The 27,349-nt window shown below is 36.2% G+C and overlaps 1 protein-coding gene across 1 annotated transcript in view; it reads left to right on the top strand.

Annotated features, from left to right (window-relative positions):
* The first annotated feature begins 1,684 nt into the window (after positions 1-1,684).
* Positions 1,685-27,349, top strand: part of LOC121417173 (oxysterol-binding protein-related protein 11-like) — a 41,986-nt gene continuing 16,321 nt past the window's right edge. Inside the window, 8 exon segments of the mRNA XM_041610768.1 lie at positions 1,685-1,786; positions 6,230-6,289; positions 9,162-9,267; positions 10,518-10,565; positions 11,069-11,227; positions 11,719-11,964; positions 22,597-22,638; positions 23,330-23,472. Of these exon segments, the coding sequence (XP_041466702.1) occupies positions 6,267-6,289; positions 9,162-9,267; positions 10,518-10,565; positions 11,069-11,227; positions 11,719-11,964; positions 22,597-22,638; positions 23,330-23,472 (767 nt within the window). The 5' untranslated portion in view covers positions 1,685-1,786; positions 6,230-6,266.

Here is a 27,349-nt window from a genome sequence, read left to right as displayed (position 1 = left end):
GATATATATAGCAAACTAATATTGATAATCTGTATGGGGTGAAACAATAGATCACCCCCCCCCCGCCTCCCCGAACTTATACACCCATCACGATATCAACAATTTAAAAGGACGCAGTACCATTTTTTCCCCCTCTCTCTCATCTCCAAAATCTTGTGGCCCGCAGCAAAATAATATTTTTAGCGTTATAGGGGGCTAAGCCCAGTGGCGTAGCTAGGATTTTTTTCCCGGGGGGGCACTGGGGGGTCCTTGCTTTTTCAGGGGGGGCACCGGCCATTTTCCGGTGTGTGTCTATGTGTCCACAAGGGCGGATCCGACTTTCGCCAATAGGGGACCAGGCCAGAATTATCTTCACCTATATCAGTCACTTCTTAGTTTTATTCTTATAAAACAATATAAATATAAAATAATCTCATAAGCCTTATAAAAAGTGCGAGCGCGAAGCGCGAGCGATTTTTTTTTTACTTTAATGTATTTTTTCCTGAAAATTTAATTTTCTGGGCATTGTTATGTGTGATCCTGAACAAGATTCGTATGTACCCCCAAGCGCGAACAGAAATTTGTATCAACTGTTCTAGCATTATCGAAAAGGGACCTGTTAAGGACTGCTTACAGTTACCCACGAAGACGGTATATATTTCAATAATGCGAGCGCGAGCAAATTTTTTTGACATTCCGACCTAAAAAAAAATGGTAATTCTAAGCACTTTTTGTATTAATTAATGGGATAGGTATGTAACTAAACAATTGATGCGAGCGCGAAGCGCAAGAGGAAGAAAATTGAGATTTTAGACCTAAAAGCGGGACACTCTATTCATATTTTGTAAGTCATAAGTAGGATATAGTCAATTGGGTATCATTAATAATGCGATCGTGAAGCGTGAGCAGACAATTATTGATATTCTGATGTAAAACTGGATATATAAAGAACATGCAGGCTATCGCGCATGTTTTATATTTAGACCTAAAATCTGGGCATTCTGAACACATTTGTTTAATGGAACATTATGGAATACACGAAGACAATATAAACTTGGCAAATCAAACAATGTGACCACGCAGCGTGAGCTTAAAATGCTGATATGTAGACCATAAAACGGACAATTTACAGAGCACTTTAATTTGTAAATGAAAAAAAAAATAATGAAAGCTCGATGTCCGAGCCATAATATGTTTTGCATATTGACTTCAAAACTTGCTCCACATCAGCCTATTGAACAAGATATGAATCCCATCGAACAGGCAATTATGGCGCGAAGCGCCAGCATAAATTCTATATAGTAACATGAAAATATTTTTTTTAATTGTAAGTCTTCCCCTCACATTATTTCATTCACTCGTCTTCCTCCTCTTCTTTTTTCTTCTGTCTTTCTTCTTCTTTTTCCTTATTCTTTCTTCTTTCTCCCTTTTTTCTTTTCTTTTTTTTTTGCTCTGCCAATTTTTTCTGGGGGGGCACCTGGGGGGGGCACGTGCCCCCCAGGGCCCCCCCCCCGTAGCTACGCCACTGGCTAAGCCTATGGTAAATGGACAGACCCAGTGCAGTACCCATAGCCTATACATGTACGGTACCCCCCCCCCCCCGCCCAAACAAAAAAAAATCATCACCTACCCCGCCCCCATTTGACGGCAGGATTTATAGCGCAAATGAAGTGGGTGTCCGCTGATCTTGCGTTCTTTTCCATATTTCAGGTACGCTTTTCGCGCTATACATGTCCTACGTACGTATTGCAAAAGGTCCGAGGATCAGCAGTCCACTTTGTTCATTTTATTTGTTTAATTTTATCGGGTAAGAGCTAATTTTTCTCTTTCTTGTGTGTGTTAATTGAAACATTTAGGATCTATCGTATGTGTAATGGTATTGCGTTGCTTCTTATGATTTATAATAAGCATTATTTTGTTACCAATCACGTCAATAAAATGTAGTCTACCTCCGTTTACGTTGCCCCACTAACCCGTTATGGTGTTGTGTGTAACAAAGCTTTTATGAGTGACTTGTCAAAAAACAAAGTACGGTAACGTTCGTGTGACTCCGTCAAAGAGTGCAATCGAAGGAGAAAGTGTCATGACTCATGACACAGTGTCAGTAACCCGCGGTACGGTACCCAGACTCCAGAGTCAGATCTCAGATTCAGAACATGACATCGTCAAAAAGACAAAATGACATTGTCATTCCATTGCCATGATGATTGCCAATCATTTTGTCATTCGTTTCGTGACTGGTGTCATTGCTGAAATTGGAATGAAATTGAAAAAAAAAGAAGTCAATTCAAAGACAAAGTTACATACACTGACACATGACAAGGGTACTATGATATTTTAGTCATTCAGATGCCAATAAACTGATGACGATGGGTGGCTGCAATGATGTTGATAAGGTTGCTACACAACTTTTTTGAAGCACTTGCCCAGTCAGGCAAGTGAAATCCTAAATAGTTGGAAAATACTTACCCGAAAATATATCTCACTTCCCCTGTTTCCCTCATTCTTTAAAGTAAGGAAAGAAAGGAAGAAAGAAAAGAAAAGAAAAAAAGAACGAAAGAAAGAAAGAAGGGAAAGAAAAAGAGAAAGAAATGGAAGATGAACTAATGTGTGAAAGAAAGAATGAAGGAGAGAAAAAAATACAAAAACAAATGAGGATGAAAGAATGAAGGATGGAAAAAAGGTTTCCTTCATTCTTTGAAAGAAAGAATGAGGAAATCAGAAAGGGAGGAAGGAAGGAAATAGGGCAGTTCCATGGTTACGGAGTGACATTCAGAAACAACTTTTTTGCATTCAAATAAAGATATTACCCATATTTGAATAGTTATTTGCAAAGAAATGGTACCTGACAGTAGTTGATGAAACCCACTTTTCAAAATACTAAAATTCATTATTTTGATCCACTGAATTAATGAGATATGAATATTCATAATCATGGTTATGGAGTGACGCAAAATGGACATGCATATTTGAGGAGAAAACATATTGCTCAAACTCCGTGAATTTTGAATTGCTATCATAATTTTGATTAGATTGGATTCTATGTTGTTCTAGCTTTAATATGCTGCATTACAGTAAGAAATTGGTGAATTATTTCATTAAATACGACTTAAAACGTAAACCCATTCCCGGTTACGGAGTGACATGATAAATATCCACTCATAAAACAACATAAAATGAACTTATATTTTAACAAAAGGAGAAAAATAATGAAGCCAAGAGAGAATGGAAGGAAGGAAAGAAAGAAAAATGAACAGAGGGAGAAAAGATCAGGAAAGAAAGCAAGGAAAGATTGAAAATAAAGAAAGATGTAAGAAAGAAGGCCAGCATGAAGGAAAGAAGAAAGGATGAAGGAAGGATAGAAAAGAAAGGAAAAAAATATAGACAGACATAAGTAAAGAAAGAAAGAAAGAAGGAAAGAAAGAAAGAAAGAGAAAGAAAGTTGAAACTTCAAAAAAAAGTCCAATCATCTAACAAAAATCTTACTGATATTTTTATTAAATATATCTTTAAAAAATTGTTAGAAAACTAAAATATTTTAGAATGAAATATAAAATTTTGAAGTGAAACATTATTGATAATCAGATAAATCATCACGGCATCACACACACACACAGCTACAAGTTCGCACTGATCACAAGACTCAAAACGAAAGCTGAAACAACTAGTTATGAAAACTCAATTGCTTGCTCCTCTGATCACATCACCAAATCAGTAATATGAAAGTCCATAATTATTTGAAAAAAAATTCCCGCCGATTTTGTGATTATTTTTGTGGAAAAAGTATTTTTCATGTGAGATTGTTCACTCTGATTGATCAGGGATGTGCAGGTCTGGAGGGCAAGTGTGCACCAGCTTGTACATGTTTGTATGCTGACTTTTGTTTGTGTGTGTCTTTGTGTGTAGATTTAAGAAAATAGCACAAACCGACTTGCAATATGAATTCAGGGAAGTTTTTAATTTTGTTTTTTCTCTCTTCTGTATTTTTGCTTGTGAAATATGGGAAAATTTCATTTCACAGTGAGAACCCGATTTGGGCAAGCAGTTTTTGTTTTTACTTCAGAACACTTGCCCAATTCTAACTTTTACTTGCCCTGAGGCAATCTGGCAAGTGCTTAAAGTCACACCCTGGTGATGATAATGATGGTTAAGTGACGCCAGATGATGGCTGATGCTAATTATGATGATGATGGTGGTTGTATACATATGTAGTACGTGATAATGATGGTGGTTATGATGACGATGAATTGGTTTTTGATGATGATGATGTTGATGATGATGATGATGATGATGATGATGATGATGATGATGATGATGATGTTGATGATGATGATGATGATGATGATGTTGATGATGTTGATGATGATGATGATGATGATGTTGATGATGATGATGTTGATGATGATGATGGTGTTGATGATGATGATGATGATGATGATGTTGATGATGTTGATGATGATGATGATGATGATGATGATGATGATGATGATGATGATGTTGATGATGATGATGGTGTTGATGATGATGATAAGGATAACAAAAGGGATGATGATGCTTGTGATGGTAAATGTGTTGTAGCCAAACTGCCAAACCAAACAGAAGCTTGCCAAACTTGGCACTTCTAAACCAAAGCGAACACAAAGTCAAAGGCTCGGTTTGGTGGTCTAGTATAAAATGTCAGGCTCATTTTTTTTAAAGTGTCAAACAAAATTTAGTTCTGTAGGGGGTACCATAAATTTAAGAATAGAATAATTATTAGACATCTTCATTGATTAGTTACTGTGCAAAATAAAAATTACAAAATGAATGTATTCACAAAATCCATTGTGAAAGCTTCTGCCTCGTCTTTGATTAAACTTTTTATGAATTTGATAGTATTTGTCATGTAATTTGATAGATTTGAAGCTAAACTTGGCATGAAAGTGTGAGTAAATAATTACACATGTATGACCATAATCAAACATAACCGTAATAGTTACTCGTAGGTGATATTTTGTTTGTTTTTAGACAAAGTACATGTACAGTACAGAAATGGAGAAATGTATTTTTCATCTTTTGAATTACCACTACATGAAATAATGAGGGTAGATTCGGTAGAAATGGAATTCCATCCCTCATTATTGAAATAGGATTCCAAAGTCAATATTTTCTTAAAAGTGGTTTCATCTGGTGAATTACTGACTATAAAAATAAGCTGAAATATTGGTTCCTTCTTGTTCTTAAAAGATTGATGCCAAGTAATGTGTGCAGTGTTACAGCTACAGTAGACAGCAGTGGTTGGCCCAACCAGCACAAAAAATGTCTGACCACCCCTCATCATGAAAAATACTGCTTCCGTCCACCACTATTTCATATGGAAAGTGTTTCAAAAGCAACTCAATCATTAAACTTGTTTTATTTGCATAATTTACATTAAAGATTCTTATGCATGTATTTGATAAATGTTTATTTTCAAAGATTTTCTAATGTCAGATAGGTTCCTTCACTTTTGGCTTTAAGACCACTAACTCAGCCTGAATAAAAACCTTTGTAATGCAGTGAGATAGCGACCACCACTAAAATGGGTAAACTACATGTAGAGCACTGAATGTGTGGCATCCTGTATAAACAACAATAAAAATACAGTCCCATGTCCTTTTTTTTCGAGTTGCTAATGCCTGTGAAACCACTTAGCGTTGATCTTTCAGGACCTGAGACTGATGATTTATCTTTTTAGGGTAATTAATTGACCAGATTGAGCTACTTTGAAGAAAATATGGACTTTGAAAGAACATTTCATATGAGTGGAAAATATATGAAATATATTAGTATATCACCTGTAATGAAGCAGTTGAGTGAGGGTTGTTTATCTCATGTTTCAAATTTCCCAATCATCACTTTATGATCAGGGTTTTTTTTCTTTGGTAATTTTATTCAATTTGGAAAGGAAATACATGTAGGAATGACTTTTAATATTTTTTAAAGTAATTAAATAAAAAAAAAAGAAAATGAAAGATAACAAAATTTGTTTATTTGTAAATTGTAAATGTGTATTACAGATCATTCTAACAATGAATGTTGAGTTTTCTCAATGCTGGCAGTCTTTTATGATATATCTTTTTTAATATATATATACAGGGGTATTGCTAAATATTGGAAAAATGGTAAACTCTGCCGACCAAACCAAACCTGATTATTGCGCCTGACTTGCTACAGATTTGATATAATTATTATCGTTTAACAAGAAATATTTCCTGTTGTTGTATTACAGCTTTCATTGTTGATTGTTTCATACCAAGGCTTGGTAAATGGAGGACGAAGATTTATTTAGGTAAGATTTCTGTGAGTCGCTTTATTATTAAAGGGGAATGAACTGTGTGTGGTCTCTCATTGACTTGTGTTATAACTGCATAGTCTTAAAATATGTTTTCAGATATCTACTGAAATAATACTACAGAGAATAAATTGACCTATAATTGTATTTGTTTAGTGAAAAAAATTTTTTGAGAGGAAAAGTAATTGTTTTGCAACTTGGTATTTGGTAACATAATTATTGAGGTACATGTACACTGTAGAAATATATTGAGTAGTTAGTTGCATTTCTTATTGTCAGATCTAATCTCTGATTTCATATTAAGATTTTTCATTTTCTCCTAAAACGGTTAAAAATGCTGTGCAAAACTTCCAGTTTCAATGGTAGTTTTAACGTCAGTTGTGCTTTTTTTTAACTCGATCCCACTCGCAAAAAAATCATTCTAGTAGGATTTACTGTAGTGAATGTTTCATAATTGAATTTCTCATTTGCAAACCCTTTGTATGAATCCTTCCCCTCTCTCCCACCTTCAGATTTATTTCCCCGCATGTACATGTATCATTTCTTTGTCTGTCTTTCTCTGAATTCCCTTTATTCTGCAGTTGCGTGCTAAATTAAAATAAACACACCAATTAATGCTATATTAAGGAAGTTGTAATATATTAGACAATTTTTTATATTTCTTTGCTTGAGCACTGCTTTTCAACAGATTTCTGAAATTCAATCTTCTTTATGAAATGTGCTGGTTGATGGCACTTGCAGTTCATGCATACATGTATGTAACATATTACATGGATGATGGTTCAACCAAAAGTGCTACTAGTATTTCACTGAATACATACCCCGTTGCATAAAAGTTACTATTAGGCTAACTTTGCCATCAATGGTATCTACCATGGTAACACTGATCAACAGCCAATCAAAATCAAGGATTCCATGCAAGTTGCCTTTGCATGGCAGAGTTACCATACATGTAATGGTAACTTTTATGCAACGGTGCCCGCCCACATCTCGCCACCTTTCTGGCTTTGAAGGGAAGAATATTGTAACTTGAAATTGTGATCACTCTAAGAGTGTGAGCCCTTCTTTCGATAATATTTTCTGGAAAAGGCTTCTGAACATGAAATTATTGCTGATATTATTATAACTATTATTATTATCAAATTATTATACAGTGCGTATCAAAAAAAAGTTTACACTTTGAAAAATTCTGTAAAATTATACATTTGTAATATTTTGAGGATTGTTCCAATTTTAACATTGGTACAGGTCCATTAAAGCAAATGACGATATAACTGTCAAAAAATATTTCCGCTTGAGTGAGCACCACTTACTTTTGAAAAGTTAGTGAAAAATTATTTGCGCAGAAATTTGAAATAGTTATGCGAATAAAAGTAGACCTTAATCATGAAGAACACATGGAATTTAGCTGGTAAAATTGATTTGAAGATATCTTCAACATTGTTTGACTTGTTTCCTTGCCCAAAACACTTCGAAGAGTGCATTTCGCCCCACCCCACTCACCCACTAACCGAGGCCATCGTGACGATATTCGCTTTACACTGAGCTCTGATTTACATGGAATGGCTTAAGCTTGATTTTAATTTTGTTAATCATTACTAAGCTTGGGAAAAGTGTGGAGAAACAAGTATTAAATGATAAATGAAATGTAAACCAACTTTCAATGATAAAAACTTAGTGAAAAAATGCTGGAGTTGTCTGATATAAACTTTTGTTAAAATTCAGTTATGTCCTCAGATCCTGCTGGCACAAATAGGGTAAAGGTTGTGCTTATTAAGTGTTGAAATTTCAATTTGGGTGGCAAAATTGTCACAAAATGCTTGAATTTATCCGTTTTATTCCATTTGACTAAAAGTGCAAGGGAAATGTATGATAAATCTTTCATAGTGTAAGTTTGATTTCGTCCTTTCCCCTTGGCACGGCATGAAAACGAGCATTTCTGCGCAAACAGATTTCTGCGAGCTTTACACAGAAATGGACAGTGCTCACTCAAGTGTAACATTCTGACAAAACTTTTACTTTCATTGGATAGATGAGACCCAAACCCAAGATTATATGTGAAAAAATTACCCACATGTTGTATATTTTTGAATTCCAAGTGCTTTTTCAAAGTGTAAACTTTTTTTTTGATACGCACTGTATAATATTGACTGGCCTTGAGGGGAACATCGAATATGTCACCCCAACAGAATCATATTGGAGTCTTTAGACGAGGGCAATATGGTTCTTTTAAGGGTGACACATCTGATGTTTCCCAAAAGAAGAGCCAGTCAATATTATTATTATTACTATATTAAGGCTGTACAATCTGTAATTCAAGCTATTATTTGGAATGATAAATTATTTTGGTGTTTGATTAACACTACATGTACTTTTGATTTCAGGTTATTCAGGTACTTAGCAAAGGAAGCCTTAATAAGCAATTATGACATAAATTGTTACCTTGCATTTGCGCATCATGCATGGCACGCACATACACTCAACACGGATAAATCTTGCGCTTGGGTTGCGTTTGTGTATGCACTGGCCGCGCATTATCTACAATGCGTTGGTTCATAAACTGGTTCCAGCCAGATATATGAAATTAGCGATCAAAATCGGCTCCTACTGCACAAGCACACCAGCACAAATGCATGTATGGCCAATATTACCGTTTTGTACAGGATTCCTATGGGCAAAGCCGGAGGAGGGCAATATGGCAAATATTTTTAAAAACCTTGTTGGTTTCGGATTGAAAGCAGTGAGCGAAATATGACTTTTATTTATCTGCTATAATACCTTGTATAGGTAATAATAATTATTGTCATTATTATCATTATTATTGATATTGAAAATAATATCATTATCATCATTATGTTGCACATTACAGGCAGCCTCACGAAGGACTGCTGAACAAGTTCACCAATGTTGTCAAGGGGTGGCAGTACAGATGGTTTGTTCTTGACCCCAGCAGAGGAGTTCTTGAATACTTCCTGGTAAAGTTTATTTATTACACCCTGTACATATTCTGTAGTCTGGCTTAATAGACCATGGTCTAACTCTGTGCTAAATTTATGGGAAGCTAAAAGTGTCAAAATTTTTATTAAGTTGTATGTTTCTTTTTATTAACAGTGCTCTTTCCTGATTCTTCAATGGTGAAGACAATCATCTACAGTTTCCTGGACAATTATGAATAATTTGAGAGTCAAAATGAGCTGAAATGTGATATCTGTTAGATACTGTTAGTGATTTATTTAACAATGGGCTATCCATACTGAAACCACAACTTTAAACCTGAGTTTTAAGTTGAACCCGACTTCAGAATACGGGCCATAACATTCTCAATTTTAGTGCAGTTACATGTAGTATTCCTATATGCAATTACTTACTTAATGATAATAATACAAAACATACAGTATGTTATGATAGTAAAAGTAGGGGTTCAAGTCAACTCGGCACTTGAGATAACTTGGCCTCGCCCCTTCAGATCTCTGCTGCTTTGGGATCATAAATAGCATCAAGTAAATCAATTTAAACCAACAAAAGTGAAAAAATAATCATACATTTTTTTATCTTTGGTTGAATAACTCATATTGCATTGACTTTGTACACCGAATCACATTTTTTACCAATGTTTGGTCTGAGATATGCGCTTACAAAATGTTGCGTGATTTCAGATCCACGTACCCGGGTGTAGCTGATTTAGTCTCAAAAGATGCACAATACTTGAAAGTAAAAAGTTACCATGCGGCACGGTAACATAATTTGTCGAGGGAAGGGGGGGGGGGGGTCAAAATGAACCCCCTGTGAAATAAAGGTTAATGCGCAATCTGATTGATGGTTATGTGGCGGTGTCCATCCTGTGTACATGATATGACCCACACGATGCATTATATACTGATGCAACTGGGAATCGAAGTGCAACAACATTTAGCTTTGACCAGTCTGGGTCCTGTTTCATGAAGACTTGTTAGAATAACAAATATGCATAATTCTACATCAAATTTAGTATCAGATTGAAAGGTTTCAGTAGCTTTTAACTGTTATAAATTTGTAATTATCACAAGTTTTATGAAACGTCCCCCTAGAGTCAGCTTTGTTGACTGTGTCTTAGCATGACAATGTGCATTTGACTGATTTGAGATATATAAATTATGTCACTTTTACCAAAAAAATATAGGATGCACACTCTTAGTATGGATGATACTATTTCATGAGTCTTTATTTCTTCTCTTTCTTTCTTTAGAATGAGGAAGGCAAGAAGCAAAAACCAAGAGGAGCGATTCACCTGTCTGTAAGTCTCTTATATTGTAGCCTACAGCTGATAAACTTACATTCAGTATTTTAGCAAGTGAAGTTTGATATAGCTGTCAGATGGGTGTTTAATAAGGCTGTTAAGAACAGCTTTACACACGACTGGAACATGTTCTTAGGTCATATCTCAATTACACAGGGATATCACATAGCACAAGAAAGGATCACCAGTCGTGCGTAAAGTCATTTGTATCTTACAAACAGCTTTATGAAACACCCACATAGTGAAACTCTACTCCAATTTCTGGTAGTATTTTTCCAGCTATTGAATTTAAAACTACCATTGGTACGTACAGTTACTGTAGTAGATATAATATTACTTTAATAATTGAATCAAGAGAAGTTGAAATCATTCATGCACATGTAAGATGGGTATTTTTTATATAGGGTGTTAAAATGTGTACTTTTTAGATACCTGTTATTTTGTTGTTCCCCAGGGAGCTCTTGTATGAACATTATTCCTCTTATTTTGGTGTTCCACAGGGAGCTGTTGTATCACCTAGTGATGAAGATTCTCAGACCTTCATGGTGAATGCTGCTAATGGGGAAGTATACAGACTTCGTGCTCAAGATGCCAAAGAGAGGCAGCTGTGGGTCAGCCGTCTGAGGTCTATTGTCCAGAGACAAAGGGATATGCTGATGGTAAGGTCATAATTATAATAAAAATAATAGCATGTTTACTCCCGGTAGCCACTTCAGTTCCAAAAACTGTTCTCCCAGCAGATCCTGCTATTATTATTATACTTCTTCTTGATTAATGGGCTTCGCCCAATGTCCTTTTCAACCTCTTACCCCATTACTCCCTCTATCGTGCATTTTTTAAAAAGTTTTGATTTCTATACTACAGAGACAAAGGATGTGCTGATGGTTAGGTCATAGGACTGGTTGATTAAATGACCATACCTTCTTTCCATCCAAAATATAAGTGACCCATCCTTTATATTTATCATCAACAAAATCAAATCTTCACAAGAACTCACTTTGCAGAGCTGTTGTGATACATATATGACGAATTTCTATTTGCTGTTATTGTCTTTTTGCACCTTCAAATGGAGTGTTCACTGGATCTAGATTTGCGTCTCTTTCAATCTGCTGTTTTATTCATTTCTTTCATTTTTTTTCCTTTACCACAGGATTTCAGGGACCCTTCCCTGACAGCATCTTCCGAATCCCTCCACAACCGCACATCGTCAAAATGGAGTCTCCACAGGAACTCGCCACGCAGCTCAGTTTCCTCACATGCCGGTGGCGGCGGTGGGATGTCGAAGCAAACCAGGACATCGGCCACACTGACCGCAACGCAAGAGTCCTTGAGGAATGCCAAAGACATCCTGATAGTAGCCGAAGAACAACAGAAGAGCATGGTCAAGGGATTGGAGGTAAGGGTTTAACAAAGGGATTGTTTACTTTAAAGGGAATATTTAACTTTGTGAGCAATTTAAAAAATTATCATATTGCTCTTTGAAAATGTTATGAACATTCGACTAACAACTCAAAAATACCCATGTGAAAGTTTGGGATCATAACATATTCGGGAAGTGTTTTTAAAAACTGAAAATCTGAGGCAATGTTTGAAGAGAAAAATGCACTTCTCGACGGTTGATTCATGATTCTGTGTCCAATTTAAATCGATATTATATAGCGCCACCTTGTGATGTATGTAAGAAAGTAGGCGGAGCTTACCACGGCGGAATTCAGTTCTCCGTGATCTGTTGTGTTCGAAGTTTGTTGGAGGGGGGGGGGGTCTGTGTTCTCTCGGTGTCCGCTCTGTGTGATAAGCGCATGTGCCTTGAACTCTGTAATAGCTCTATGGTGAAAGGGTTTTTGTGTGTGTATCGCTTGCATTTCAGTGGGGAATCTAATGTACTGTCAGGTGTCGAACTCGTGAGTGTCCATTCCGCCTTTGGTCTGTACATTTTGTATATGCTGTAGCCTGGGTCAAGCCACATGTATGCCTCGAATGATAGACCAATAGCTCTATGGATAGACCATGGGATTTTGATGAATTTATATTTTGGCGACATAAATTAGTAGCAAATAAAACGGCAACAGAAAATAACGCTAAATAACGGCCAGGTCTACAAATACATGAAGAATCCCAGAGCTGCGTACAGTGTTGAGTAGGGATTTTTTTTTTTTTTTTTTGGTTATGTGGATCATGGAGGGATGGAGTGTGATTTTCCAGAAGCTATATTGTGCCCCTCCCCCCAAAATTACCTTTCTGTTCTTTGCTTTACCTTTGCATAAACTACAATACTTCCTTGTGGTTCTTGATTATTCTCTTTTACCTGGTCACGATGTAGCAAACGTCCGTCGACTGGTTCGATCGAGATAAACTGATATGGACGATAAAAGAGGCGAATGCACTGAATATAGCTCCATGTATGTATCCGAGCGCAACTCTTGTCATGATATGTCGATGTGCATGTTTACATGCATGGAACATAGCTGGGAATAAAGGCAGCCCGAAAGGCAGTGACCTCCCCTCCTCCACCCCCCCCCCCCCGTGCCCCTGACATGGAAACTTCATCATCCACCATCGTGTTTGTGTGTTTACGTTCTCCACGAGCTCCCCCAACAAAGATCATCCCATCCATTGGCGGCGGAAGCCAAAAAATTTAGGGGGTGTCCACCTGAATTTTCATGGACACAGGTAAAAAATTTGACAAGCGCCCACGAAAAAGGGTTATCAACCTAAATTTTAGGAGTTGCTTACCTAAAATTTTTGACAAGGAAAAAAAAGGTCATCAACCTAAATTTTAGGGGGGGGGCAACACACGTTTCAGGGGGGTCCACGTGAATTTAGGGGGGATCACGCAGGAAAAAAAATTGACAAGAAAAAAAAAAAGATTATCAACAAAAAAATTTTGGGGGCCGCCCCCCCCCCCCCCCCGCTTCCGCCGCCTATGTTCCCATCAACAATCTTCGGTATAGGCATATCTTCACGTAAGATACTTGGGAGAAACTCCCGGGTCCTGTTGCTTCCCCCCCCCCCTCCGATCGATCGGGGCCTATCCGTTTTAGACTATTTTGGAACGTGTTAGATATAGGGTAGTAATTTGCAAACCCATCCATTTCAACTCCCGAGACCCTGGAATATCATGACTGTATAAGACCTACAAATTATTATGCATAAGTTTGTTTGTTTTGTGTATTTGATTTGCATGTATGACAGTGTGTTTTTTGGAAGGGGTAGCCGTATTTAATTTTATCCATGATTGGGGTCAATAATTCTTTACATTTCTCCGCCATATAATCCGCTCATGACACCTTTCAAATCATATCACATTTCTTTTTCAATTTCCATTTCTTTCCCGCTATTTTATTCTTTTCTGCTTCCCTTCGCTCTTCCTTCCGTAAATTCTTTACAGTATAAAAACGCAATCTGATTTTTGTTACACAATCCTATGAACCTTACGTGAAGATAGTTTTTTGTGTTCTTTTCTAGCTCGTAATACCTGAAAACCTGTAAATTGGTTATTGATTTTCTTTATACAATTTTTTTATAAACCCCTCATTATTTCAGCGTATTATGAAACATCCTTTACCTTCAATCTGGCATTGTTTATATATATCATCATATCATGTTCATTTTAGGAAAATAATGAAAAATTAAACAATGTAAAAATCTTAGTTTGAGTCAGAATTTTAAACAAAACTAGTCACACCGTCAATCACGAAAGTTCCCGTTTCTGCTCGATCCAATCACTGTAATTTTTAGATTCCATGGAATAATTAGTCCATCATCACCACAGCCATCAAGTAACAGTACACTTGAATTCGTGTATTTTAAAACAAATGCTTGTGAATGAGCATAATTGTATTTCCGTCAATATTGAAAGGCCATCTCTAACAGGGTAAGACCCCCCCCCCCCCCACCACCACTCTGGATATTTTATCGTCGGTTAATATGCGTGACTGTCGGGATAAGGGAAGAGAGGGAAAATAGAAGGGAAAAGGGTGGGGAAGAAGAGAAAGAAGAAAAGTGGAAAAGGGGGAAAAATTAAAAGAAAAGAGGTTGTCGGACTGACGCCTACTGGAAAAATGATAGAACTGATTGTCACGAAGGAATGTTCCTCTACTCCATGTATATAGGCTAAATACCATCAGTGTAATGTAGGCACACAGGGCTGTTCTAATAAAATGCTTTGAATGTATAGGTTTTATGTCTAAATCCCTTAAAATTAAGCCCATCATTTTTTACGTACAGTGATTAAAATTGCCCAGCCGTAGGTCCCAGTCGCGAAAATTGTCATTCAATTAGAGTATTCAATATATTCACAAAATTCTTATATACGTGTTGGGCAGCACTTTTAAAATAGTCCCTTTCAGATCAGTAAATTTAGTTCGCAATATAGACAGCTTGTTCTTTATTGTTGTACAACGTCCAGTCGTGATCAAGTATTTATATCACAAAATATATTGTTGAGATGATAACCTTCGTATATACGTGTAGATAAAATAGCTTATTGTGTTTCGCGCTTGCAATGATTTTTATTGAGGTACATCGAATTTGATATTTACATTTAAAGAATAACCTACTTAGAATGTTTAGTTGTCGGGTCATAATATAGAAAACTTCAGCTCGCGCTATTCGCTTGCATTGTTTCAATGAATATCCCCCATGTCAGCAGTGACGTATCTAGAACAAACGAAGCCCAGGCAAGTGCTAAAATCGCACCTCTTTCAAATTGTAGGTCTATTATATATATACTCGGCAGTTGACCAGTCAAAACAAAATAATAGTTTAGTCCGTTGCTTTTAATCATGCAAATGATGCGTATCTAGCGTAAACAATGTATGCGAGCGCTAAGCACGTGCCTATTAAGATCATATAAAGGAATATTCTAAGCAATTTTTGTAATGATTAACATAATGCATATCCAGACAATGAAAGCAAGCGCGAAGCGCGAGCCGAAAATTGATATTGAGACCTACAATCGGGACATTTTTCACGATGCGTATCTATAATTAAGCAACTCATGCAAGCACGAGGGTGAGCTGAAAAAATATATTGAGGGGAAATTTTAATAATAATAATAATTATGATACTAACAATAATAATAATTCATAATGATAATAATAATGGTGGCTTATATAGCTCACAGGCCCACCTTTCGGTGCTCATGGCGCTTCAAAAAAAAAATAAACACAACACACACCAACAATATAAAGCGAAAGGGTATAGATTTTGAATTCTCCTGAATGTTAGTGGGAGATCAAAATTTAGTTTTCAACTGGGACTTGAATGTTTCTGTTGATGAAAATTTGACAATTGATTCCATAGCTTTGGTCCTATAACAGAGAATGCATGGTCCCCCATTTGTGTTTTGTTCTGGGTGTCGGGAGCAATAGAGCATCAGATGATGATCAGAGCTACATGAATGCTAATATTTTGAGATAGAGCTTCGGAGATATATGGGGAAGAGAGAATATAGATTGAATGATGTATAAGTAAAAGAATTTTGAAGGTGATTCGTTTATCAACAGGCAGCCAATGTAAGGACTGAAGGATTGGCGAGATGGAGTCATACGTTTCAGTGTACGTTAGGAGACGGGCAGCAGAGTTTTGTAGACGTTAAAGTTTCGTCGAATCTTTTTGTGGGAGGTTACAGAACAATGAGTTTGATAAATCTAAACGAATGGAAATCAAAACATCGATAATTTTTAGGAATTTTGTAGGAATTCATGAAAAGGATACGTATCTCATTGGGGTAGGCCCTATGTGAGCGCGAAGCGCGAGCTGATTATTGTTTTACACAAACATGTATATCCTCACCTAAAAATGTCCTTTTAATTATCGTTTGTAAAACTAATGGAGAGTTTTTATCTCCCTTTTGACAAACCAGAAAAAATATACTTCCGAACTGTTTGCAAGAATTAATGAAAAGGTATAAAAAAAAATTATGCAAACTCGTAGCTATATAGATTAAAAGTTAATACATTTGCGTTTGAAAAAGGATTTTATTTTTATAAGGAGTGTTTGTTAGAATTCAAGGAGAGAATATAAGTAGATCACTAATCAAAAGTTGTCACGAATATTCATCTCTGGGTAAGGACATGCAAGATCATTAAAGGTGCATAGGACGGGGGTATTAATCACACCGTCAGCGGTATTCCTTTTCTGCGTCTTAATTCCTTTGTCTTTTCTCTTCATTTTTTGTTTTCTTTTTTTTTTTCTTAGCATCCCTCTTTCCATTTTGCACCACTGAAAGTGGCTCCCGGGGCACGTGCCTCCCTAGCCGCCCCTGCCATGTAAGAAAGTCCACTTTTCATGTCGGAAAAAATATCAGCTTGCGCTCTGCGCTCGCATCGATTGTCGAGTTACATATATATAGAGAGAGAGAGAGGGGGGGTGGGGGAAATCAGCTCGCGCTTCGCGCTCACATTGATTGATTGCTTACTCATCCTATTAATGACTTCAAAAAACGTGGTTAATATGTTCAGTTCTCAATAATACTCATAAAAAATTATTGTACATGACAGAAAAAGTGCTTAGAATGTCCGAGTTTGGGCGGAAAATTAGAATTTCAGTTCGCGCTTCACGCTCGCATCATAAAGTTATGCTTATAATATATCCATCCAATTTTTGGTTGAAAATGTGATTCGAATATACATTTTTATGTCCGAGGTTTTTAAAATGTACAACTCGCGCTCGCATTTTATTGATTGGTGAGATTTGTATGACATATTTATTCATGAGTCACTGCAAAATGGATACTTTTGTAGGTGAGTATGTTAAAAAATTACTTCTGTGTTTCGCGCTCGCATGCATGAATCATAGATACGCATCTTGTTCATGACTACAATAACTGCCCAGAATATTCAACTCTCAGTTCTAAATAAAAAGTATACAATAAAATGAGCTGAAATGTGATATATTTAGACCTTATGAGATATGGTAAGATAAGACTGTATTAGAACTTCGATCCTTAGTAGTACGTCAAGCCCTCCAATATATAACAGATAAATAAATGAAATGAATAATGAATAATGCCAAAACTGAGAAAGCTGGTAATGCCCCTTGGGCCTTGGTATGGCGAAAGAAAATGTGACTGAGAGTGTCGAACACTTCCAAGACTCATGGTCGTCTGACGTCGGTACCGGTAGTATACGTTTGTAGAATCAAGGGCTATACCGACAAACATTTTGAACATTTACGATGGAGTGTAGCTCGTAAGCAAAACTATAAATGAATAAAGAAATAAAATTAATCACTTTTGAAAATAAACACCACTCCCTCCCCCCCTCTCTCTCTCTCTATTGCATGGTTGTGGAAGTTCGTAGAGTGTTTTTCGTTTGCGCGGGCGAGGGGCTCAAATAAAGGATTATAGGTATGTTCGTTTTGATCACACGAATCAAGCAGTAAAATGATACATTGGCACCTTGAGCACCTAACAAGATGGACACGTGTGTTATATAAATCTGATATTATTTTATTACTATCATTATCATTATTTAGAACAAATACGCTACTTGCCCCTTCCAATTCCCTCGTCTCCATTTTTTTTTCAGGGGGCCGCGGGTTGGCTTAATCTGTAGCGTTCCGTTCCCGCTACCCCTTTCAATAATTTTAATTTTTTCATCGACCATTCTGGAGATATACGATTTCATCTCTCCGATCCGCTTCGTCAGTGTGTAAATGTGTTGGCGTGAAGAGAGGGGGTCGCTGGCAACCAACCTCCAACCTCGGACAAGACAAGAAATTGAAGAAGGAGAAAAAACAAAGCACATTTTGATTTTAGAAACGAAAATGTCTGCTATGTTCTTGTGTGTCTTTTCCCCCTGTTTATATCCCATAATGATGTAATGATATTCATTTCAAGATTTCAAAAATCACGACATGTTCAGACCCCCCCCCCCCCCATTCCTCCATGTCCAGGGTTGCACTTTGTGAATAATTAGAGAATTCAACCACGTCACACTATCGTTTTTGTCCTTTCATTTTACGTATCTCTCCCAATTTTCTCTCTTTCATGTGTTGTATAATAGTGTACACTTTGACGTAGAAATTAGATTTGCAGACCAACGAAGGGAATGGGAAAGGTATCGATAAATGGAAGCGAGGGGGGGGACGCCCTCCTGAATTTAAATAAGTGGTGCAGTTCCCCCTTAAAAAGGAAGAGGGAAAGAAAAAAAAAAGAAAGAATAAATATGGAAATAAAATAAGAAAAAGTTGAATATTACGATTTACTAATGATACCAAACTAGCAGTTTTGACAAAGGAAAACAATTAAAATTTAAAGCAAAATAATCATACAATCAAAAATATATTAAAAAAAATCCCCTCCGAAATGAAGGTGTTTGGATCAAACCAGTACATTATAGCATTGTACCCCCATATAAATCTTGGAGGTGATTTAGCACCACCGCTTCCCAGGGTCATGTGCATCGGTGTTTCCACAGATCCAAAACAAACTTCTCGAATTTATAGACATTTCCTGGAATTTCTAGTTTGATATTTAAAAAAAAATCGTTCAAATAATGTAGCCAGCCGAAACAAAATTAAGGACTTAAAACCCGTTTATTCATGCCCTTTTTTGAAAGATCAACATAATTACGAAATCCGTTAGCGCGAACAGAAAATTTTCAGCAAACAATTTAAAAAAATATAACATGAATGTTGATAGTTGCTATGTTTAATTATTGTTTACTTGTAATCTTCGGATTTCCCGAAATTTCCTTGATTTGTTTCATTCAGAACCCTTCCTGGAAAAGGTCAAATCTCCCGAAATTCCGAAAATTTCGGGAGATTTGAAACCGTGCATCCCGGGAATAGCTTTATACATGTATAACCCTTTATAATGCAATTTTATATAAGGAATTTCACGAAAATGCTATTGAAATAAAAATATAGGGTTTGAATATAAGATCGAGGAACTTTTAAAACTCAACTCTCTGCGTTTACTAGCATTTCTTTATTTTATTCTTTAACTTTATATGCCCTGTCGCCGAACACTATGTGTCTTTCGACATTTTTTTAAAAAATCCGATTGAATTGATATTTTTAGGTTGGTGCATGACTTCATATTTTTTGGTACAAAATACCATCTTGACGTCTCAGGATTCTGGAGTTTCTTGGGCTTTTCTACCTATGCCTATATAGAGCAAGGGGAAACAGAGAGGATCAATAAGAAAGGATATAAGAAGAAGAAGAATAAATGTGAATGAAATAAGGAGAGGAACGATTTGAAAAAAAAGAAAAATAGAAATCATTATACAAAAAAATTCAATCGCGAATATATAAAAAAAAAAATCAGCTTGCGTTCTACATGCGCTCTTATCATTATTTAGGAAAATATGCAATATTACAGAACAGTTTATCCAATGTTCAGCAAATTTCAGCTCGCTTAGCGTATAATCTTTACACTTACCATAAGACCGTATTTTAGAATGACCCGATTCAGCTCTTCATGTCAAAATATTAACTATTTTCAACTTGTGAATCGTGCTCCGCGCTCGCACCATTCTGTTGTATAATCAATGCAAATTAAATAGTAAGTTTGAATCTCGGCTTTCAGTCATTTTTTTAAAAGCAATATGCTTACAATATGACAATCCTCGATCTTGCTAATTTTTATTTTATCGTAATAGTTGGATATGGATAATTTGGTGTGTGTGTGGGTTGAATCATAATGTTTAATTGCACTCTATGATTCATGCCAAAATTTTAAACAATGTTATACGCGAGAACATAAATCAAAATGTTTAAGATATCCATACCCTGCTTGATTACCAAGAGTAGAATGACCCGTTTAAGATGTACATGTACATAAAACAGTTCGCGCTCCTTTATTTCCTTTCAAATCGAAATATAAGAGTGAACATTAACTTGCGCTTCGCGCTCGCATCATTAATTTAGGCCATAGTAGGTCCATGATTATAAAAATAAAGCTACGATGTACTTAAAAAATCAGACTTTAGTTGCATGGGACATCCCTCCTAAATGATAATAAGTATTGTATCTGCTGATGTGAAACGTGGATGGAAATATTTCTTACCATCCCCGAAGGACCTAAAAATATACATTCTGGCACTGGCGGCGGAAGATTATGCTTCAACGCTGCCAATCCAGAATCTAATATTTTTATACTTTCGCCGCCGGCCGCAGAATGCAATTATTTTTATGTCCTTTTTATGCCCAAGATATACCTTTATATATATATATATATATTATACTGCACGAACTCTTTTTACCAACTCTTTAGGAATCACATTACATTGGTTGTTTGGCTGTGTGCAGTTATGTGTTGGAGGGGGAGATAAACAGCTTTATGTTGTGCAGGGGTGGATCCAGGACTTTCTAAAGGGAGGGGGCACCATTTCCTGAGAAAATTTTGACACGGCAAAAAAAATAAAAAGGTTTTCATCTAAAAGGTATTTCGCCAAAAATTTGTCAAGCAAAAAAAGAAGAGGAAAGGACCTCCCGTTCAAGGGGTGGGGGGGTGGGTGGTGCACACGTGGGAAAAATGTATGGCATATTTACCTCACAAGTTTTGATTACTACTCTCAAAAAGGGGGTGCAAGTCGGATTTGCCCCCCCCCCCCTCCCCTCCTTGACCGACCAGTTGTGCTCGGCCCATCAGAGCTCAGTCTTAAATATATGAAATATTATAATCATATGACTGCACATGCATTAGAAATGAAAACATTATGTCCTGCATTATGTTCATTTTTCGAGCGATATGAGAAGAGTCTTACGTAATACCAAGTAATTTGCATACCCACATCAACTATGAAACGTTCATGCATGGGATGAAGGCATTCTCCCCCGGCCCCGGATCCTCCCCTCAGTTCACGACATACTACACAGAGCTCGAGAGACCACATGTCCTTATTCCATTCGCAAGTACATGTATGATATGTTTTGGATCGCACATATTCTTATGCTACACTTTAGATTTATCTTCAAGTAATACATCGACCCAAATTTGCCACGTTACTATCATCCCGGCGAGGAATCAGTAAGTCCGCAATTTTTCTTATCTAAACGGGTCTGTACGTATCTTGTATTGCGCTCAGATTCTGTTTCTCTTTGAAAGTGAATTTCTCTGCTTCGACACCCAAGAACCGGCAAGGCGCTACATTACACGGCACGGGCCAGCGGAACATGCGCTGCATGTAATGTTTACAATTCTCAGTGCAGCCGCCGACACCGGCCGTAGAGGCCCTCCCCCCCCCCCCCCCCACTATTCGCTGTTGGTTGATTGACAGTTCTCGCTTGCGTAGCCGTTAATACTTGTACGATCTCAACGGCAGAGGGAGTCGTACAATTTATTTCAAATTGGCGAAGTCTCAGTGATTTGAAAAATCGTCTAGTAGACGCGATCCAATATAATCACATATTCCCACATACTAACAACTTTTCATCCGAAATAAAGATGATTTCTAGGGTTTCTTGGAACAAATACATAAACTCATAAACATATTTCATCTTAGTTTGAGAATTTTTTAAATCAGCTTCTCACAAAGTTAAACGATCCCTTTAAGGGAGCATTTCTTGAAACAGTCAGTAATTGTTATAGGCTACTGTAGAGGTGTTGTGGCTCAGTGGATAAGTCTCCGGACTTTGAACCACAAGGTCCACCTCAGCACTCGCGTCCTTTGAAACGCCTTGCCACTCTCCACCCAGGTGTAGTACCTGGTAGGAAGCATTTCCTTGAATGCTCATGCGCCCGATCAGGGTAGCCGTGCTAAAGCCGGGGTAATAGTATGCAGCACTCAGAAATATTTGTATTAAATGCTATATAAATGCATATTATCATTATTATTATTTTTACTGTAAACTCTTGCATATTGCTCAGAGCAAATAAGTTAGAGAAAATAACTGATGAATATTTTTGTTTAACACTTAATCTATTTAAAAATGTCTGCTCTACGAAAGCCAGTGTAATAAAGCTTCAGTATTGTAGTGTGCTTTTATAGAGACTTCTGATAAAGTGCTCTTACATGTATAACGCATGTATAGGTATTATGATTATTGTTTTATTGTCTCTTTCTCATTTTTTTAGTCATTACCAACCACAGGACCAGGTATTAACAGCTTAGACCATGTGAGTATGATTTCTGCATTAAACCTGTTTTAGATTATAGCTAAAACCCTATGGTCCTAATTTATTAAGGTGGTTTTGAAAAACATTGTTTGAACCCATTACGTTTAATTATTGAAAAATGCCCAATACTGATGCGCGCTTTTGTCAGGGGGCACCAAATTGACGTCTGTTGCCATGGTTAAATATGCTGGTATATTCCCGAGTCCACCGTTTTGAACAGTGGACTTATTAATTAAAAACAGAAGAATTCTTAATAAAATAGTGTACTCAACCATGGCAACAGGTGTCACTTTGATGCACTGTGAAAAATTGAGGCATCAGTTTTGGACATTTTTCTATATACGCGGTAAATATATATGGTTGGTAAAGTGTACGTTATAACATCTGAGGTTCTGGGCTAAAATCCCAGCCACGGGGTACTTTCCTTTAACAAGAAATAGATCCTCATTGTGCTGCACCCAACCCAGGTGAGGTTAATGGGTATCGATAGGAAGTAATTCCTCAATAAGCTGTGAGAGCAAAAATCTGTAGACTTGCTCATCATGTGTAATATAGAAGCACCTAACAAAGTGAATATGTGCGCTATACAAATACCCTAGTGCCTTGAGCACCTTACGAGGTGGATATGTGTGCTATAAAAATACCCTAGAGTATTATTATTTCCTCTCTCTCTTTTTTGTTGCCTTTTCAGGATTGTTTATTATTGAAAGCAACTTCCCAAGCCACTATGGAATGCTTAGAAGACTGTCTCACGATGCTGCAACGCCAAGAGTTGACCCAAGGTCAAAGGTCGGCCGAGGAGCTTGAACTCTCACAGAGCATGGCCAACATCAGGTATATGTAATGTGTGGTTTTGTGATAGTTCTGGTATATTAGAGTAGATTAGGTTACAAAATAGTGTATTAGTGGGACTGAAGGCAATCTTCAGTATTGGTATGAGAATGTTTATTGGCTTCAGGGTACTGTCCTCAAATCATTTCATTTTATTGCAGTTCCCTGTGGCCACTGCTTTGTACTTATGATCTTTTCAAGTCCTAAACTTGTAATTCCATTTACGTTTTAATGTTTTATTTCCAAGAGGCTGTGTGTAGGGCCGACATAGCTCTAGTGAATGACCTGTTCTTACATGTTGTTGCTTGGGTTTCAAAATGTTTTTTTTTCTTAATATCCTTTTTCATGAACTTTTCCACATGACATTTTTCAGATGATGTTCATATATATTGCCAAATGCAGCAATCTGCATGACATATTATAACATTAAATGACATATACATGTACTATAATTTATATCAGAAGTATTACATGTAATTTTTACCACGAGGTGATAATGCAGTTCCCTGTTGGACACCAAAAAATATGCCTGATACATTTTAGATGACGAAGTACTGTTTTGACCACTCGTGAAAGAATGAAATTGTCCATTGTGAGCAGTATGATGTCTTGTGTAATTGCTTAGACGTGCTTCATGCTATTGTGCATATCATGCATTATAGCATTTCTGCCTGAGCCAGAAGTTCCTGCTATTTAAATAAGAACACTGGACTATTTTTTTTTCTCTCGGAAAAGAATTATCAGATTACAGAATGACTTTTATGAACAAATAATCAGTTTACAATATATTGACAGTATCAGTCCTTCACGTTTATAATTTCGTGGAGCTCAATAAATCGCTCTCCTTATTTTTTGAGGAGCTCAATTGAGCTCCTCAGAATCGCTCTCCTTGAGAAGCTCAAATCAATTGAATACAATACATGTATGATAAATTGTAGATTTTTCTTAACATCGTATATGCAATAGCTGTGTACATGTAGCTATTAATTAATCTGTGGTGAAACTTTATAGGCTTGGGTCAATACGTTTACAAAATATCACGCTCCTGCTTCGTGAATATAAAAAAAAATACTGTAAAAAAAAAATTGCTAAAATTTCACATTTTACATCTTTAAATCCATGAAATGGCCATCTATTTTCCATAATTCCTTGAAATTATTTTGATTTAGTTGAAAACTATCAGAAAAATAAAGAATATTCCCCTCTTTCCCGACTCTGATTTGAATTTACACTAGGTAAATATTGTAGTCCCACATGTAGACTTCCATGGTGTTGCCATGAAAATCTACATATGGGACTACAATATTTACAGAGTTTAAAAAACAGATGCCTATTTCGTGAATATAAAGATGTGAAATGTGAAATTTCAGCAACATTTTGTGAAGGCTTTTTTTTTAGGAGCGCGATTTTTTGTTCTCCTTATTCTTTTTTTAGGAGCGCGGTAGGAGCACCGGCGCAATTGCACTACTAAAAATGAAGGTCTACAGTATTATGATATAATGGAAGTTATTTGATATGTGTACATGTATCAGGCCTTCACGTTTATAATTTCGTGGAGCTCAATAAATCGCTCTCCTTATTTTTTTGAGGAGCTCAATTGAGCTCCTCAGAATCGCTCTCCGTGAGGAGCTCAAATCAATTCATTACAATACATGTATGATAAATTGTAGATTTTTCTTAACATTGTATATATGCAAAAGCTGTGTTAGCTATTAATTAATCTGTGGTGAAACTAGGCCTGGGTCATGTCAATACGTTTACAAGATGTCGTACACGCTCCTGCTAAAAAAAAAAAAATTGAAAAAAAAATTGCTAAAATTTCACATTTTACATCTTTAAATCCATGAAATGGCCTTCTTTTTTCTATAATTCCTTGAAATTACTTTGATTTAGTTGAAAACTATCAGAAAAATGAAGAATATTCACCACTTTCCCGACTCTGATTTGAACTCACCTCGGTAAATATTGTAGTCCCACATGTAGACTTCCATGGTGTTGCCATGAAAATCTACATATGGGACTACATGGGACTGCAATATTTACCGAGATTAAATTAAAATCAGAGTCGGGAAAGAGATGAATATTCTTCATTTTTCTGATAGATTTCAACTAAATCAAAGTAATTTCAAGGAATTATGGAAAAAAGAAGGCTATTTCATGGATTTGAAGATGTGAAATGTGAAATTTTAGGAATTTTTTTTCAATTTTTTTTTTTTTTTTTTTTTTTGAGGAGCGCGATTTTTTGCTCTCCTTATTCTTTTTAAGGAGCGCGGTAGGAGCGCCGGCGCGATCGCGCTCCTCAAAAATGAAGGTCTGATGTATGTACATTTAAATAACACATTTTCTTATCAGTCACCAATACTGACAAGTGCGCACTCGAACTAAAATTATCCTAGATTTTAAATTTCAAAGAAGCTATATCCAAGATAATCAAGTATTTTTTTACCCTTGCACAGTATAGTCGACACTATTTTTGTAATATACAATTGTAATTATTCAAACAACTCAGTCCTTGACTCTATTAGTCAGATGTGTGTTTTACTTATCAATTAATGCATTTTCTTGTTTGGTCTATTAATATTGGTTCTTGCATGTCCATGGAAAAATAAAAGCGATACACTGAATGATTGAGGAAAAAAAACTTTACATCTTAAAAATTGTCAGTTTAATGGAAGTCCTTGTCATGAACACCATTTTCTATGTCATGAAAGATGATTTTTCTCTGACATAATTTTATACCATTGAAATAGATTAGGAGATATTCTGCGCTCTGATTCATAGGTGTACATGTTCATGTCAAATTTGATATGTGCCAAAGTAATGTATAATTTGCTGAGAAACACTGGTGTTTGACTGTTGCAGAGGTAAGTGGTGAACACCTAGAAATGTCAGTGTTTATATGTATCAAACTATTATTTTGGGAGGGTGTGGAGTTCTCTTTCAGAACCTAAGATTTTTGTCTTTTGATTAGTCTTTTCATTTAATTGACAATTATTAAGGTGTTTTTTTTCCTCGGTATATTAAATACATGTACATTGTAGATTTGAGCATCTTTATAATGTACTTGTATCATATAACCATCTTGAATAATATGATGTAATTATTGCATCAATATATGAAAGCCAGGTTGTTTAATGAAGACATGTATTAAGGAAAATTGAATGAGCAACATCATCAGCTCACTCTTTTGAGGACGTACAAAGTAACAGTTGAAAATACATTAATATGTCCATATGCATAGAGACTTTCCTCTCCATCAAGTTACTGTATCTTTTTATTGAATTATCATTATTACACTAAATCAATATGGAATTATGACAGACATGCCTGCTTATTTTCACCTTTTCTCTTTGTATCTCTTCATCTCTTTTGTATACTGTACTTCTGCTGCTTGATTTTATGTAATAGACCAGTTCGTAGTTACTTCATGGGCAATTTTGGTCAAATGACCTTTCATTTCTTTCATCATGATAGGCAGATTTCAAAGCAAGATATTACGTAAGCTTGCCTTACATAGCAGGATGAAGAAATTGAATAGACCAGGTGACTAGAATAGCACACCAATGAACACTTAATGGAGGTATTTGTTGCATTCCTACTTTGAATGCATATCTTAGCATGTTGCACAATGTACTTGACAAACTGTGAAATACCAGTCGTTCGTGGAAGCATTGTTGTTTTTTGTGGATGTAAATGAAAACGACAATTCAAAAGAATATATGAATAATCAAGACATCAAAGTTGGTGCTTATCTCATTAGATTTTAAAGCACCATGTCACTTTAGTACAAATGACCTTCTTCTGATCATGCGTAGAATCTTTTGATCATGCGCAGAAAGGAACTACGAACTGGCTTATTTTGAGGTGCACTGTTAAAAAA

The sequence above is a fragment of the Lytechinus variegatus genome, chromosome 6 (assembly GCF_018143015.1).
Source record: "Lytechinus variegatus isolate NC3 chromosome 6, Lvar_3.0, whole genome shotgun sequence".
Lineage (NCBI taxonomy): Eukaryota > Metazoa > Echinodermata > Echinoidea > Temnopleuroida > Toxopneustidae > Lytechinus > Lytechinus variegatus.
The sequence above is the reverse complement of the archived record's forward strand: the minus strand, read 5'-3'. Positions and strand labels throughout refer to the sequence as shown.